Source organism: Peromyscus californicus, unplaced genomic scaffold (genome assembly GCF_007827085.1).
Source record: "Peromyscus californicus insignis strain IS unplaced genomic scaffold, ASM782708v3 Scaffold_6__1_contigs__length_162567912, whole genome shotgun sequence".
In the NCBI taxonomy this organism is placed as follows: Eukaryota; Metazoa; Chordata; class Mammalia; order Rodentia; family Cricetidae; genus Peromyscus; species Peromyscus californicus.
Window position 1 is genome coordinate 58,980,475 of NW_026294584.1, and position 18,286 is coordinate 58,998,760.

At 44.1% G+C, this 18,286-nt stretch overlaps 1 protein-coding gene across 1 annotated transcript in view; it reads left to right on the forward strand.

The window, feature by feature from the left end:
* Nucleotides 1-18,286, forward strand: part of Cntnap2 (contactin associated protein 2) — a 1,578,963-nt gene that overhangs the window by 1,538,945 nt on the left and 21,732 nt on the right. Inside the window, exon 14 of the mRNA XM_052721500.1 lies at nucleotides 7,801-8,164. Coding sequence (XP_052577460.1) covers nucleotides 7,801-8,164 — 364 coding nt within the window. The remainder of the gene's footprint in view (nucleotides 1-7,800; nucleotides 8,165-18,286) is intronic.

Genomic DNA, 18,286 nt, shown 5'->3' on the forward strand with positions numbered 1-18,286 from the left:
TTCATTAATCCTTAGACAAAGAGCCACAAGTTAGCATGCAGCAGACACTGAAACAGAAACACAGATTCAGCTTTTCCAGCGTTCTGCCTCTTTGTCATCGGGCAAGCACGTGTTATAGGTCAAGAGCTATTTAAATCACACCTGCGTATTTTAGACCTGCCTCCCTTTGTAAGAGAGCAAAGCATCTAATAATGACAATGAGATTTCATTAGCATCTTTCTTAAGGGATTAATAAATGTCATGGTACATAATAATGTGCATCAATTATGTATGTGGATTTAATTCTGGTCATGCATCTTTGGAAAGCCAGCGGGTCCCTAAGACAGTGATGAAAAGATGTAGCCTGTCAAAACAGAAGCCTGGCACAAGCTAGCAGCCAGCATTGCCCTGCCCTGCCTGCTGCTTATCATTTGATTGCATTAGAGCTGAAAGAGGAGGCTTGTTGGATTTTATTTGCTCTTTGGGATTAATGTTCTTGGCTCCAGGGAATGGGGAAGGGAGTTGGTTATCCCTTCCACTGACCTAACCAAGCTCCTGTCCACACATCTACAGACAAATGAGGCTAGAATGGAACTTGTGTCCCACCTAATGAATCCATCTCTTCTCTGAGTGGACCAGAAGCTGAGCCCTGACATTAGCATCAGCTCTTGGAATGGGCTGGCTGAGCAGCGCCCTTCCTGTGACGGGAAACGGAATCAGGGGACAGCTCTCCAATCTCATTTCAGTCTGATTTTACAAGAACTATGCAAAAACCTCCCCGCGCAATGATCTCAAACCTTCATCCTTAGTCTACTTAGTACCATAAACTTAGGTACACTTAGTCTACTGTGTACCATAAACTCAGAGCCTTGTGCTGGAGGCCCATGGAGTGTGTAGACAGTGGTGGATACATAGCACTAATCCATAGGTGTTGATATCAGTGCAATACAATCTGTAAAAGATAAGACCATCTTCAGTGAGATAGACCAGTTTCTAAGTGATAATGATACCTCTGCAAATAATATACACTGCTGTGTTTCATCTACATACACTGTCTCTCCCTCCTTTTTTAAGGCCATGTTCCCCCTCTCTGTACCTTACAAAGCAACAAATCTTGACTATAGTTAGTTAGATGATATTTAATTCCCTTGTACCTGATCATTACACAACCAAACAGATGTCTTTACGGAAGACATTATTTTAGAGCCTTTGGGGAACACAGAGCTATGACATTCAGTTCTTAATCTGAAAAAGCTTTTATCTATTAGAGGTCCAAATCAGGTATCTGGCCCATCCAAGAGAGAAAGAATATGCCTGGGCCAAGTGGCTAGAATGGAGTAGAATCTTAGAGGAAGCCATTACAAACTCCCTTTCTGAGAGCCCAGGGTCTGTGCTGTTCTGAAGTGATGGGCGATGGCAGGTACTGAGTGTGGGGGGAGGGGAGAAGATGGGGTCCATAACAGTAGAAGAGAGGCTACTAAACCTTATAGGGGGGTAGCAAGTTCCTCTCCAACACTGTTCCCCAAATCATATGAGGACCTATGTCATAATTTTAACCATTGTCAGTTATATTGTTACCATTTCTGATGACCCCCTTGAGTATTAATTACTCATATTTCCCTTTAAATGGAATCACAATCTTAATTTAAATATGTTGCTATAATAAGAAAGAAACTATCAAAAGGAAAATTTTGTAAGCTACTATGATATGAAATTACAGTATTGCATGCTGTCCCAGTTGGGATAATGGCAAAATATATGCTATGGAAATACAATGAAATTTGGTACCATGGCCTTCCATAGGATCCAGGTCTGATGTCCAATCTCTCTGTTAGAAAGAAAACAATATTAAGTATTAGAATGGTGTGAAGAGAGCATCCCAGCCCTGGGACCTTCTTTTTGAAAATCTAATGGGAATTGAGAAGAGAATAACATCTCACCATTTAATTAGATGGTATTAATTCCCGGTCTGTGAATTGCCAAAATCACTGTCTCCAGCGGGACACATTCCACCCCAGAACAGAGGGAAGAGCAGACAGTACTTTGGGACCAGCTCTTCCTATGGCTTCTGTGGGACAATTGTGAACCCCATTAGGGCTGTGAACGAGGATGGCCATTTGCCTGGAACCCACATATCCTAAAAAGGGCGACTTTCACAGCAGCTCCCACAGACAGGACCACACAGTAGATATCTACAGGAAGTCAGACATTACTGTCACAGTGAGATCTCTCGGCTCTGGTCAGTAAAAGCGTAAACAATTAAGTGATTTTTGTTTTGTTTTGTTTTCATATAATCACATCCCTCCACTAAAGGATAGAAAGAAAATCTATAGGAAATTTAAAAGTCTAAAAGCAATAAAATCGTGTGTGAGTAGATCCTATGGGAAACCCAGGAAAAATATGTAAGTGAATCAAAGCCCTCACAGGAAAAGGAGAACTCTCTGCTGGGAAACATTATCCAATGCCCCTGGGACAGGTGCTCACATGTGTCCCTGAGCCTCCAGCATGTTCTACCCCCGTGGAGCTGCTTCTTCCCCGTGTTTCCTGCTCAGGGCCCCTGTCTCTTTTCACTTCTCCTGACCCTCCTGCCTGTCACTGGTGCGCAGTGACCGAGTGACAGCGAGCAGAGAAGGCAGGCCAATGCACACTAATGCACACTAATGCACCTGCTGCCTCCCCAGAGGACTCTTGTGAGCATTTATTTCACTTTAAAGTTTCGAGAAGAATTGCACTCATATTTTAAGTGGACAATATTTCATACCCCAAAGCACTTTAAATATAAGAAATTAAAGGACTAATCATATTTTGACAATTTAATTCCAGAAGTGACTCACTGCATTTCTAATCTGCATTCTGTAAAGCAGATTTTCCCCCAGGAACTGCATTGGCCAAGGCATCTGCATGCACAAAGTAGCATCTTGCCATGTGTAATCATACATATTTTCATGTATGATTCTAGTATGAGACATCTGATGGATTTATCACTTAACATAATTTAATTGTAACAAACTCAGATGTGCTAAAGTGACAGATATGCTGTACTATCTAATATTCTTGAGAAATATGGAATCTTATGGGGCATGATGGGGCATATCTGTAATCCCAGCACTTGCCTGAGAGAGGGGAAGTAAGTTCAAGACCAGTCTTGACTACATAGTGAAACTATATATATAAAAAAAAAAAAGCCTGAGGCTGAGGATGTACTTCAGTGTAGCATGCTTGCTTAGGTCTGTCTGTCTGTCTGTCTGTCTGTCTGTCTGTCTGTCTGTCTCTCTCTCTCTCTCTCACACACACACACACACACACACAACACACACACACACACACACACAAAGAGAGAGAGCAAGGGAGGGAGGGAGGGAGGGAGGGAGGGAGACTTGTTTAGACAAGCATTTTCAGAACTTGCTGGAGCTGTCCGTGACGTCAGAGCCACAGGCTCTGACAGCAGCCAGCCTCATTTTTGAAAATCGCGCTGTTGACTTGAGTGCTAATGAAGTTCTCAAAGCCATCTGAGTTTTTTCTATATACCTCATCATATCATTTCTATGGAGCCTCTGACTAGAGGGGACAAATAATCTACACAGATATAAATCAAACTTCTCTTTTAGAAAGTTGAGACTAACACAAATCATTTGTCTTCCCTATTTCTTATGGGAAACATAACCATGTATTCATTGGCAAAGGCTTCAACAGAAATGGAAATGAGCCTCTGTTTGTTCTTCTGTGAAGTGGGGGTTGATCCTATCCAACCCAGACAGTTTGTGTCTATTAAATATGAAATGGTTTCCATAGGCTCATGTGTTTGAACACATGGTCCCCAGGTGGGAGAGGGTTTTGAAATTGGGCCTGGCTGAAGGAAGGCCTTGATGTTTCTTAGCCCCGCCCAAGTTTATGTCTGTCATCTGCTTCCTAACCAGGGACACAGTGTAACCAACTCTCTCTCATCTCTGCCACCATGCTTTCCCCACCATGATGGGTTGTAACTCCTAAAACTATGAACCAAAATAATCCCTTCTTCTCTTAAATTGCTTCCTGCCGGGTTGCTGGTTGATCATAGCAACAAGAAAAGTAACTAATACAATGTAAGTCAGCTTTCTGTAACTGTACCAAATGCCTGGGGTGAAGCATTTTAGAAGGAAGAAAGGTTAATTTGGCTCTTAGTGGCAGAGCTTTCAATATGTTGTCACTTGACCCAATCATTTTGGACCTGAAAGAACACAGCAAATCATGATGGATCACATGGTAGAGAAAGTCTTTTCATCCTGTGGTCCAAGAAGTGAGGTGGAGGGTATTGGAGAAGGACAGCATCCAATATCTCTTCAAGGACGCTCCCAATGACCTAACTTCCTCCTAAAGGTCACTTCTGCTCCCAATAGTGCTGCAGGCAAGGGGCAACGCTATATACATATTACACCCTGGCCTCTCCTCTCCTCCTAGTCCCCGCCCCCACCCCCAATCCACTCCTCCTCCATTTCTGTTTAGGAAAGGACAGGTCTCGCTTGAATATCAACAAAACACGGCATATCAAGTTGCAGTAAGACTAAGCACCTCCCCATGTATTAAGGATGGGCAAGGTGACCCAATGTGAGGAGTGGGGTCCCAAAAGCCAGTAAAAGAGTCAGAGACAGCCCCTGTTCCTGCTGTTAGGAGTCCCACAAGAGGACCAAGCTACACAACTGTAACATATATGCAGAGTGCCTATGTCAGTCCCATGCAGGCTGATTGTCGGTTCAGACTGCAAGCCCTATGAGCCCAGGTTAGCTGATTCTGTGGGTTTTCTTGTGGTGTCCTTGACCCCTCTGGCTCCTACAATCCTTTCTCCCCTCTTCTGCAGGATTCCCCAAACTCTGCTTAATGTCTGGTTGTGGGTCTACATCTGTTTCCATCAGTTGCTGGATGAAGACTCTGATGGCAGTTGGGCTGGGTACCAGTCAGGGGGCCATGCTTTCACATACACAGGCCTTTAGAGCACATTCTATATACACACTAGCAGAACTTCAAGGAAATTTGCTAAGAAACTATATTAAAACAGCCCAGCATAGAACCCCACCCATGGTCTAACCTTAGAACATAGCAGTGATGCAGCTCTTTGAGAATAAAGGAGGCATCTCTTGGTCCAGAAAGGCTTGACCTAGGGACCAGGCTGCAGGACCGTCAGTAATCACCAAATGTCAATCTGAGGCAGTGGCTCTCCAGTCTTTATCTCATGTCAACGAAGACTAAAGATGTGGACAAAGAACAAAGCAGGGTTTATTGAGAACAAGTGAGATTTAAGAAAGATGCTCAAAGAAGAGTTGACGTCTGAAGGGAGAAAAGACCACAAGGCTGCATGCACTGTAGGCACTTTCTACCGCAATGGCAGAAACTGGATAGGAAAAGAGGCGATCTCCATGGAGACTGGTCAGGTCTCTGACCATATCCTAGCTGAGACGATGGGGGAGCTAATGCTCTGTGCCTGTCCCACTAGCCCAGCCAGGAAACTGTGTGCTGTTCACGTGCTACTCCTTCCGTTAGAGCAGTAGTCACATGCTGGAGCTCCTCTCTGGCCATCTCGTCCTTGTTCTGTTAACCACTGCCCTTGGCTCGTCTGCGGACGACTAGCCCTGACCAACACTGCTAGTCACTGAGCCGGTATCCTGCCAGCTATTAAATAAATGATGCTCTCTCTGTTTTCATGTTTCTGTGACCAGCTTGGAGTTTTACCACAGGTCTTTCCCAGTTAGTGTCATTAAGAGCCGTTAACTCCTGCTTCAGTCTGTGCTCTGATACTGTTGCTATTATCACTTGGCCCATGGTATGTGGGTGGGTATGGGTGGGGGGGGGGGGGGGGCGAGCGGCTGTGGAGTCCTAAAGGATCAATAGTATCTATCGCACACCACTCAGAGGAACTGTTCCTACCTAAGAGGCTTGAGAAAAGACCATGCCAACCAGATTTGAAACATTTGGATTTTTGAAATCTTTCAATCTCCTTTCAGGAAAAATAAAAGAATTGAACTTTGGAAATTTCTCTAATTTCCCAGAAGAGAAAAAAGTTGAAGAAATGAGTGAAAGAGTCCCAAAGAAAAGGGAAGCATGCAAAAAGAACATCTCCATAGCCTGCTCCCCCCATCAGCCCCAAACCTTCGCCCATGTGGCTGACACATCTCCAAAGTTCACTATGCTCAGCTGGAGACCCAGAGCCTCAGCTGCTACCACTGTTCCACTAACAATATCAGAAGCCTACTTCTGGGCACCCTCCACCCCCTAGGGTGTGGTGTCCCTGGCCCTGGGGCCATGTCTTTAAAAAGTTAAATGGAGAGCCCTCTGATAGGGAGAGCTCTGAAACTGTTCTCTTTGGTCTGTGTGGTAGGAAAGCCCACCTTCCTAAAGTTTAAAAACCTGTGTCAAGGGCCACGTGAAATTCAACTGAAGTCAGAGTTCCCCGTCCACTAAGCTAGATGTAGTGGCTCAGTCCTTTAATCTCAATATTTGGGAAGTTGAAACAGGAAAGTCCAGATGAGCCTGGACTAAAATTTAAAAATGAAAAGTTCCCCACTCCCTACTCAGATCTCTACAGAAGAAACACAGCCAAAACCAGTTCTCTGTGGGTAATATCAGCTTTGGTATGCGGAAGGGAGAGCAGAGGAGCCAGCAGGGAGGGCGGTACTTTATCCGGGTCCACAGCACGATCTGACCTCAGCTGTGCGGCAAAAAGAAGAATCTGTAGCCAGAGGGCTTTCAGGGGTCTGAGGACGGGGGTGGTCATGCCAGCACCTGATCAGAACAGTTGTTTACACTGCCTCTCTAGTTATCTTTCCAACGCAGCCCCCACAAAAGCCCTCTGAAGTTTCAACATCTTTACTTTTTCTACTGAAATGAAAACATTCAAATTCGGCCTTCAAGGCCCGACCCAGTCTAGCCTCAAGCTGTTGCCCCAGCAGATTCCCACAGTTCCCTGAACATAACACAGCCAGCCTGGAGTTCCATTTCCTTTCAACCTCAGCGGCTCCTTCTGCCGCAATCCCAGCTGAAACGACTTCTCTGTTTTACCAGGGACTTTGATGATGTTACCAAATGCGGGGTTTGTTTTTCAGATCAAAAATCTTTCTGGTTTAGAGATGTGAGGTCAGATGGCCTTAAGCACTTAAGGATTCCATCAGCATTAGTCTGCTGGGTCCAAAAGCAGAGATAGGAAGCCAGAAAGAAAGACAGTCTCTGCTTTGACTGACAAACAGTGCCCAGTTTCCACACGTGGGTGCACTGGAGCTGCCTGAACCCAGGCTCACCCTTGAGCTGAGAGGTTATGGGAAGATGTTCACCATACAAACTGGGGGAAGGTGGTGATTCATAAATGTACCTGAATGTTGTGACTGAACTGGGAATATTTCCTGACTTTCAAACCCTCTGATACTAACAGAGATTCCATAAACCTTGGAATTCCAAGCGTACTGCTCATCAGAAAAAGAAAATGCAAAACTCTGTGCTATGGAAAGTCTCTTTTCTTCTTTCTCCCTCCTTTCATCCCTTTTCTTTCAAAATAAAGGCTCCTTAAGGAGAAATCAAAAGAGAATAGGGGAGCTAAGCAGACATATTTGTGTAATATGTCTAAAATAGTCAGAGATCAGGGAAAACAGGAAGGAAAATCAGTCGGATCCAGTGTGTGCCGTGAGCTTCCAGGACACCTCCTGTAGCTTCAGGAGAACTGTGAGTGCTTCTGCTGTCCTTGTCGTTGTGTTCTCAAATGCAGTCTTCTCCTCGCCTCCCGTGTTCTCTAGCAAAACAGCATTTATTAAAGTCTGCAGCCCCGAGGCACAGGATATCTGAATATCTCATCTCCAAAAACACGACAGTCAAAGCTGGAGCCGAACAAAGAGCTCAGGACACAGGCACTGCGGGGACCGGCCTGCTCTCCAACAGAACACAGTGAATGGGCCTGGATTCTTATTTTCTCTTTCTTTTCTTTCTAGAAACGGGAAAATCGACCAAGAAATTCACAAATACAACACCCCAGGCTTCACAGGCTGCCTGTCCAGAGTCCAGTTCAACCACATCGCCCCTCTCAAGGCCGCCTTGAGACAGACAAACACCTCGGCCCACGTGCACATCCAGGGCGAGCTGGTGGAGTCCAACTGTGGGGCCTCCCCACTGACGCTTTCCCCCATGTCTTCGGCCACTGACCCTTGGCACCTAGATCACTTGGATTCAGGTAAAGTCTGGAGCTGTCTTGGGCTGATTGCATCATTCTTTTCAACCTCACTTTCCTCAGCTGTAGAATGGGTTGATCATGGACCCTTGCTGACACTGTTGCTGGAGGATTAAGACACGGCAGGAAGGAAACTGTGAACCATGAGTTCTCAGTGTAGTGCTCGGCACCTAGGAAGGGCAAAAGAGTTATTTCTACTCAAAAGCAGAAACAGAGAAGTCAGAGGTTAAGAGTATAGGGATGAGGACTCTCTCTTCATGTAGGTTAAGAGATGTCCACACTGCTGTCTACAACATGGCTACGGGTGACTTGGACAAATCACTTCCTCACTTTTGCCCACTTTCCCTCCAAAACAGAGCAGAGATTCACCTCCCATCAGGATCACAGATTGCTAAATCTGAAAGAGCTACATTTAAGCTTACAACACCCCGTCTACAGCCATACCATCCTGCATGCTCCTGATCTCATCTAAACTTAGACAGCCCTGTGGGTTTGGCCCTATTTCTGCAGGTGATAAGACGTGCAGTTTGAAAGCACTGGACTCAAATGAAAGGAAGTGGTATTGGTAGTGAAGTTAATTAGCTGAAAACTCAATGTCTCTAACGGAAAGCCTACTGAACTACATTTCTGCTCTCAGCTCCACATGGGCTGACCACTGGCAGCCACAGATAACCCACCTAAACCATTGTCTTTTCATCCGTAAGGTGGAGATGGAGAAGTGGCATGTAAATTTCCCAGTGCAATCAATGGGTCTCCAAGCAACCCAACTGACTGGGGATGTTAATGACCTTAAAACAGTAAGAATTCACAAGACAGGACAACATGGGAGTAAAGCCCAAATTCCAACCCCATCATTGCTTCTTACCAGCAGATTAAACTCAAGCAGCTGTCATAACCTCATTCCTCAGTTTCTCCATTCCTAAAATAGGGACACTGTCACAAGAATTCCACATGAGATGATGTACTCAGTGGTTGAGAGCACTTGCTGCTCTTACAGAGAAGCAGTGTTCAATTCCCAGCATCCAGTGGTGGCTCACAACCATCTATAGTCCGGTTCCAGGGCATCTGAAACCCTCTTCTGGCCTCTGGGGCACTGCATATGTGTGGTACACATATTATCTACAGAAAACACTCAATACACATAAAATATAAAATATATTTTTAAAAATTGTAACTTGACACAAGCATAGATTCATGGCAAGCTTGTAAAGTATTTAGCTGTCACAATATTAATATTGTCATCATGGTTATTATGTTAGACCGTTTGCTGTAGCTTAAGAATGTCCACTGAAAGCTTCCAAATCTCTCTCTCTCTCTCTCTCTCTCTCTCTCTCTCACACACACACACACACACACACACACACACACAAACACACACACATACAAAGAGATAGACTCCAATTTCTAACAACTCATCATACAGTAGTGTACAGTAGTGCACACTGGATTGATTTAATCACCTCGTGGTCCTATGCCAGTATTAAGCTTCAGAGCAGCCAGTACTGTGGTGATTCTTACTAGGACTGGCCCTGGGAGATTTGTGAAGCTTAAAAAGAAGCCAGAATTGTTTCATTGTCAGGATAGCCGACTGACAGTCTACACAGCCCTCTTTGTTCCTCACTTCTGGATGCCTATAGCATGGTTAGAGCACCGTGTGCCTACAGCACTCACAGCAACTCCCTTTTCTAAGTGTTGTTAAGGGCACTCAGCAGACTAGGCTTTCCTCCTGAGCTGGCTTGAACAAAGAAAGCATTCCTGCGGCAGAAGGAAGAGAAGAGGGATGGAAAATGTGAGAGGAGAAAAGACACGTGTCAGGGCCACAGAGACAGGAGTCCTTAGACGAATTCCTGCACCTGTGAGGGTGGACAGCTGGTGAACTGCCTTTAAAGGCACAAGGTCCGGGATGCTGCAGTAGATACTGCAAGCAGTGGCTATGAGGAGCTGTGAGGAGCTGTGAGGAGCTGTGAGCATGTGTGCATACTGCCAAGAAATTGGATTCCAAACATATCTAACGCTTCCCTGGGCCAAGATGAGCTCATATTCATTATGGCTTAATTAGCCAATTGTTTGCTTTTAAGGTCTGTGAAATGAATGTCAGTTGTAGAGACCAAGCCATTTTAGTTCATGGATTTTTAAAAATGCTTTATTCATGACAGCTTCCTTCTTCTGATTGATTCATGCAAATGCATACAGTTTAGAAAACATTTCTGTTGGATTCAACACTCAAATTCTGATTCCAAGTCAGCACAAACCTGTAATTGTAGCACTTAGGCAAGAGGATTCCAAGTTCAAGGTCAGCCTGGGTTACATAGCAGGACCCTGTCAGAAAGGAAAAAAGAACGGGGGGGGGGGGGGGGGGGGGAGGCAGGCAAAGAAGCCAGCCAGTTGGGATTTAGATCCAACCATGAACCATTTCTATAATTGGGGAAATACCTTTTTGTTAAATGTCAGTCTTGTGAGCTCTATTAGAAGGAAGAGTGGAATACTTCCTTCAAACTGTGAAACAGATGCTTATTTAGGTAACATGATTCCATTTTCTTCTTTTAAATAACCGGGAACAGGAGGGGGGTGCAGGGTAAGAGAGAAGAAGGGACAGAGAGAAGCCAGGGTGAGAGGTGACTTCACAGCAGCCTCTGATGAGACAGTGTAGGAAGGAAAAGCATGTCCCAAAGAGAGAAGTATGGCTGCCTTGTCCTCCAGAATTCTCCACCTTTTCCCAGAAATAGAAGCTCTAATTAGGTTTCCTTCTAAATCTACTGCACTCTAAATAATTTGTGGAACTTGGCCAGGCGGTGGTGGCACATGCCTTTAATCCCAGCACTCGGGAGGCAGAGCCAGGCAGATCTCTGTGGGTTCGAGGCCAGCCTGGACTACCAAGTGAGTTCCAGGAAAGGCGCAAAGCTACACGGAGAAACCCTGTCTCAAAAAACCAAAAAAAAAAAAAAATTGTGGAACTCGAGTGATGGCTCGTTTAATAAAATGTTTGCCATGCAAGCATGAAGACCTGAGTTCGATCCCTGGCATACACACACACACAGTTCGATCACACTGGCACACACACACACACACACACGTGCACACACACACAAAGAGCCAGGCGTGGCGGCATGCATCTATAATCTTAAATGAGAGGAGGTGAAAGCAGGTTGATCTCAGGCTAGCCTGGCGCAATCAGTGAGCTCCAGAATCCCGTGAGAGACCCCCCCTCAGGAATTAAGATGGAGAGTAACTAAGGAAGACATCTGATGTTGACCTCTGAACCCAGACACACACAGAGAAAGAGACAGACAGACAGACAGACAGACACAGACAGAGACAGAGATTTTAATTTAACTTATAAATTTGATACTAACTCTGGGATTCCAAATGGATCCTCACACCAGCAACTGCACCCTTGTTTCTGCTTGTCTACACTCATCATTCTGAGTTCTCAGTCAAGGGCTTTGAATGGTCTAGATAATCCCCCAATCTTGAATAGAGAAATAATTCTTGCTATGAGATATTAAAAAAGAAAACAATAGAATGTACACAAAGTAATGTTTTCTTCTATGAATAATGTGAGAGTGGGACTGGCGTTTGGGACAGAAAGAGAATGAAGGTGAACACTGGCCATCTCTGGCCTGGCCTGAGGTATCTTAACTAATTTGTTTCATGGAGGGCCCTGAAGTATGCCCTCCACTTGATAGCCTCAAATCACCCGGAAGCTTGCTGGAGAGGAGGAACCCTACAAGGAGGGACCAAAGCACCTCCATTTCATCCAGGATTCCTAGGTGGCTTGCCACATGTACAAGAAAGTCTTTAAGTGTTCATCTGGTATTGAGCTCCACCTCTGGGGCACTTTAGAATTACTGGGGTATCAATGTGGATTTTGCACCTCTGAACAATTAAAGCAAATGAGGACAGCATGCTAGTGTCTGTAGATAAAACCTCAAGAGACTCCAATATATAGCAGGGTTGAGAATCACTCACCAAATCAGAAGGGTTCCTTGAAGAGCACTTGAAAGTACACTATTAAAAGAAGCAAGACCGTGCTGGGGTTCTGCTTTAGGGGCAGAACACGTGCCTGGGATGTGCAATGCCCGGGTTTAATCTCCAGCCCCAAAAGAAAAAATAAAAATAAAGTAGCTAATCTTCTTTTCAATTTGACTTGGTTTAGAATCACCTTGGAGACACACCTCTGGGTATGTCTGAGGGTATTTCCAGAGAGGTTGAATGGAATGGAAGAGGGAGCACCCATCTTAAATGTGGATGGTACCACCCCATGGACCGGGCTCCTGGACTAACAGAAAAGGAGAAAGAGAACTGGGCACCAGACTCATCTGCTTCCTGAGTGCAGATGCAGGGTGCCGCTCCCTCCTGCTACACCACCCATCCTTCAAGCCTTTCCTTCCTTAGTTGCTTTTGCGGGCATTTTGCCACAGCAATGAGGAAAGTCATTGTTAATCGGCCCTTAGAACTGTTTTCTGAACAGCCGTTATCAGGTAGAAAAAGCAACCCCAGTCTGTCTTATTTGAAGGGTCACAGAGTACAGTTGCTGTGACTCACCTCTCAGAATTGTTGGGTCTGGTGTTTTTCTCTCTGTCACATTCAGAATCTTACTTCCTTGGAATGGGAAAGACTTGCCAGCCAAGAGATGGCTACAGATGGAGCCCGCACAGTCTGTAAAACACAAAGGCAAAACAAACAGCAGAAAGCATGAGTCCAAGAGTCAGCTACCACCCGTCTCTGTGCATGCCAAGCTGTGTGTGTGCACTCCCATGGAGCCTTGGGAGTCTGGTCCCATTCACGGTGTTTGACACACAAGGAATTGGACCAAAGGCATTTCTTTCAGAAGATCATTGCAGCAGATAAGCTTCATTCCTACAGGTCTTCTGGTTAAAAGGATGATGACTTCTCACTGTTTCACAGGACTTGACTGCATACTGCAAACACTCTTGGCATAATTCACACAGTGAAACATCAACCTCAAAAAACCTGCCTTTGGAAGGCATTAATAGCTGAATTCTCAGTAGCCACTGTAACCCTGAGCTGTCTGGCTCTTAGACCTTAAATGAACCAGAGTCTGATACTCTGCCATCCTTACCAGAAATCCTCACAGACCCTCCACAGTGGAGTAGGTGAGAAATCAGAAATAAGGAAGCATGGGCAGATAGAAAGATAGTAACACACAATTCTCATGCCCAACCCCAGGACAGAGGGTGTCAGGGCTAAGAACCCTAACTCTCCCATGGAAACAGGCAGCTTTCCAGAGCATTTGGAAAACCAGTCCTCGTAGGAACATGAATCAGCTCGCACATAACATGGTACTTAAGTACCATTGATTTTTCATTGTAACAACTCCAAGCTCTCTTACAGTCCAGAATAGTCTCTCTAGGAACTGGGAACCATGGTTTCTGGTCACCACATCAGCCCATTTACCACAGAAAATAATGCATTTCTAAAGGCATCCTGCCTCTGTGGCTGTGATTTTTTTTGTGTGTGTATGCATTTGTGCACGGTCTGCTTGAATGTGTGTTTGTCCAAATGTGCGTGGGTGTATGTGTGTGCAGGTGTGAGTGCACATGTGTGCACATGCATGTAGAGGCCCAAAGATGACCCTGGGTATCTTCTTCAGTCACCCTCTACTTTATTGAGTCCCCTCTTACAGAAGCTGGGGCTTGTCAGTTTGCCCTTGGGGTCCCCTGGCTCTACCTTCTCAGTGCTGGGATTACAGGTGGCTTCCAAGTCTGCTTGGCTTTGACGTGGGTTGTGGAGATCTGAGTTCCAGCCCTCACACTTGTGTGGCAAGTAATTTATCCACTGAGCCATCTCCCCAGCCCCGAGGCTAGGGTTTTTAATGGGTTGATTTCTTGTCCATATTCCAAATTTCTTTTCTACCATCTGAAGATAAAACATTTTTATATCTTCATATGCAAAGGAGCTATGGATACAACGAACATTTAAAAACTTCACACATCTATTCAGCGTCCTTCCTAAATACAAGCTGGTGTTTGGCTTCCTTTGCCACCTGCCAGCACTTGAAACGATCGTTGCAGCTTTTCTAATTACATCTTCGTTTCTGTTCTCATCGTTGTGCTGAGATCTCAGAATTAATGCACTTATTTCATACACTTAATCTTTGTGTTATCTGCTTGTCATTTTTTGTTGCTCCTCAGCAAGCAGCACAGCACACACTTTCGTGCAATTGTAAAGAAAAATGCACTCCCATTAGCTAATGTGAGTTTCCCTGCAAGTGTTCTAAATTCTACCTTTCCTGCACATGTACTGTTATGGATTTCTTCATCTAATGATAGTACTCATTACACTTCATCTTTTGTTCCTACGATATTTTCATAGTAAATAGCTTTGTAAGTGATTTTCTGTCTGGGGATATACTTCTATTTCATTTTGGTAGTTATTACAAATTTCCTTATGATGTATTCCAAATGACAGCCACTTTTTCCAACATACTCAACCAAACTAACGCCCCATTATATCCCTTTAAGTTTTGCTATGTTTTATTAGATAATGAAATTTTGTTCTTGTCTTAATTTACATTTGCATTACTCATGGGTGAGGTTTAAGTTTCCTGGATGATGCATGGATATGTGTCATCGGTATTTATTTTTCTGTAAGCTGCCTGCTCGTTATATTCTTCATTCAAAGAGTTATTTATACAGTTATGTTTTTCTTATTGGCTTGTTGGCCACTTATGAATTGGCTTGTAAGTATTATTTATACATTAAGCAATATACTTCGTTGCTTTCATATTGCTGTAAGCAAAATGCCTTCTAGAAACAGCATGAGGGAGGAAGCAGACATTTTGTTTTGATGTTCCAAGAGGATCCGGTCCGTCATGGTAGAGTGGACAGAAAGGGCAGAGTGCTTGGCTTGAAGACAGGGGATTCTGGCACCTTCAGGCTGTCTCCTTTACCCCTATTACTCCACCCAAGCCCCCAACTCGGATGATGAGTACAGCCATGTTCAGGGTAAGTCTTCAGTTAATCTCGGCTGGATGTAGCCTCATGGACCTGCTAGAGGTGTGTCTCAGTCTCCTAGGTGATTCTAAATCAACCAAGTAGAAATAAAAATTAACTATCACAAGGTAATTCATATTCAAATGTTTTCCTAGTTCAATTTCTATTTTTTAATGTATGGGCTTTCTCCTGTGTAGAAGTCTCTAATGTTTACATGATAAAATGTTAGTGCTGTATGCTTTGGGGGTTTAATTTACCGCCTCCTCCCTTCAGAATATGCTTTATGAATTAGACCCCTTTTCTTGTTATGATTTTGTTCGGATGGTACGTAAGATCTACATTCGCTCCACTGGAAAGTTCCTTTAGTGGAAGGAGACTGGTAGGAAGCCAACCTCTTTTTCCTCAATGGCTGGCCCATGGCTCCAGTGCCCGTGATTGACACCTGTCCTTTATCACCTTCTAAATTACCCTTCATAGTTAAGCTACTTCTGAACTCTCTAGCCTGTTACAAGAGCTGACTCTTCATGAGACAGGAGCAAGCTCTGTCTGGCCTCTTCCTGTTGCACTGAACTTCATCTAGAATGAATTTCCTCTCTCTGTGTCTGTCTCTCTGTCTCTCTGTCTCTCTCTGTCTCTCTGTCTCTGTGTCTCTCTCTGTCTCTGTGTCTCTCTGTCTCTGTGTCTCTCTCTGTGTCTGTGTCTCTGTCTCTGTCTCTCTCTCTCTCTCCTTTCTCTTCTTTCCTTACAATAGATTTCTAAAACCATTCAGGGTAGGATCCTGTCCGGTTCTCTCAGATCACCCATCCTCCAGCCCCCACCCCACAGGGTAAAGCACTTAGAAGCTTTCCCATCTTCCCCAAGTCTGCACCTGACAGGCATTTCAGTCATTAGCTCTGTCACACGGGGCTGGCTAAGTGGAGGGGCAACACTCTGGTACTCGTTGCCATAGCAACTTCTCTGCTGGTGGCAGAAACAGGGACTCCAGCAAGGCACAATATTCGTGTGGCTTCATTCCTGAACCACAGGAATGTTATCAGGGGCCAGTGAAAATGGAGCTTGTGCTCAGGGCTTTCTCCTGTCTCCATTAATCCTTCTTCTCATCACTTCTTCCTTATTGTAGCTTTTGTTATTTTTGTTTTGCTTTTTTTTTTTTTGAGACAGGGTATTACTGTGTTGCCCAGGTTAGTATTGAATTTCTAGTTTCAAATGACTCTCCTGCCTCAGCATTCTGAATAGCTGGGACCACACGTATATGCATCACCACACATGACTCTACTGCATTTTCTTTCGTTTTTTCTTTTATTTCTTTTTAATTTAGAAATGGTCTTATGCAGCCCAGGCCAGCCTCAAGCATGCTATATAGCCAAGGATAACCATGAAATCCAGGTCCTTCTGCCTCTGCCCTCTACATGCTGAGATTAAAAGCATACACCACCACACTTTGTTAATATAGCAAAGGGCCTCGTGAATGGTAGGCTGGCGCTCGATAGCTGAGCTACATCCCAAGCCTATATATTGATCTTTAAAGTGTCATTGACTCTATCAGTCACGCCATGGAGCTGTAGCACCACCCTGGGGACTGCAAAACCCTCCACATGACAGGGCATGGCTTTTGCTAATCCATATTTTTAAAAGGCTGTTACCTGAATTCACAGGTGTGATGTCCTCCCAGGGAACAGCAATCACCCCTTAGAAATGCTCATTCTTCCTCTGCTGACAGATTGGTTTCTGTCCTTGCCTATGGTCAGTAAAGTAGAAAAAAAAAAAAAACTTATCCAGATGAAGTTTTGAGCCAATACTTCAGGCTTTCTTCTCTGTCATCACTGATAGCAATGAACTGCTTCCCTGTTGTGAGATCTCCGAGTGAGTCTGTATACACTACATGACTATTCAGAAATGTGCAAGGCTGAGAAGATTCCTGATTCTGCTGTTTTGTTTTTGCCTAAGGACAATCACAAGAGGGTCTTTAAAGATTTGAAATATGGGAGTCTGTGCAATTTACACACAAGTAAAGATGCTTGCCATGTAACCTAGTAACCTGAGTTCAAGTTACCAAACCCAGCTAAGGCAGAAGGAGAGAACTAACTCCACAAAGCTGTCCTCTAACTTACACACACACACACACACACACACACACACACACACACACACACACTAAAATTTTTCAAAAAGAATTTAAATCTATATTATCTTAAAGTATTAGTAAGAAAAAGATGCATGTGATTGTGGATACAGATATGTTAATATGCAGGAGGAGATAACTCACTTTGAAAGTGTTCCTTGGAAAAGCTAAAAATGATTCTTAATCATTTTCTTGGGAAATTAAACTTAGAAAACTGGAAAGGATACAAACAAAAGTAATGTAAGCTGCAACTTAGAAATTACTTCTGTGACTTTGCTTTGTGCTGACAGAGACCACAAATTGTATTGTGTGGACAATATTAAACAAATTTAATTTTTTTTAGTGTGTGTGTGTGTGTGTGTGTGTGTGTGTGTGTGTGTGTGTGTGTGTGTGTGTGTAAGAATGTAGAGATGAGAAAACAATTTGGGACAGCTGAGTTCGCTCCTTCTGCCCAGTGTATTCTGGGTGTCAAATTCAGGTTGTCAGGTCTAAGGCAGGGGTTTTCCCCAAGGAGCCCTCTCACTATTCTATTAGATATATTTCAAAGATAAAACAATGGGGACTGGAGAGATGGCTCAGCAGTTAAGAGAACTTGCTCTGCATGTATGGAATTCTGAAAGAATGAACAAACATTATGTGGGAAGAAGAAAGAACTCCTAGGCCTAAAATCCAACCAGAAAAGAGCTGGTAACCCCCCATAACATCCATGTCATTATTGCATCAGTAGGCACATTGTGCCCTGCAGGTCAGTATTCTAGCAGATAGGATCCCCCACTGGGTAGGACCATTGGTGACGTTTCTCCCTCAGTGGCCACACTTCCTGCTCTATGAGAGCTAGCCACCTTTTAAAAGTGTTGACCTCAAGTACAAAAAGAATTCCACTTTTTTTTTACTCTGAATTGTTTTGCTATATTTTGTCATTCTTTAAATAGAATAGAGAAGTCTGGAATGGCAGATAATTTGCATAGTTGTAGATTAAATGCACCTCTCTCCTCTTTTTTCCACTTTCTCCCCTCCTGTCTTTTTAACAAGATAAATCATCCTCAA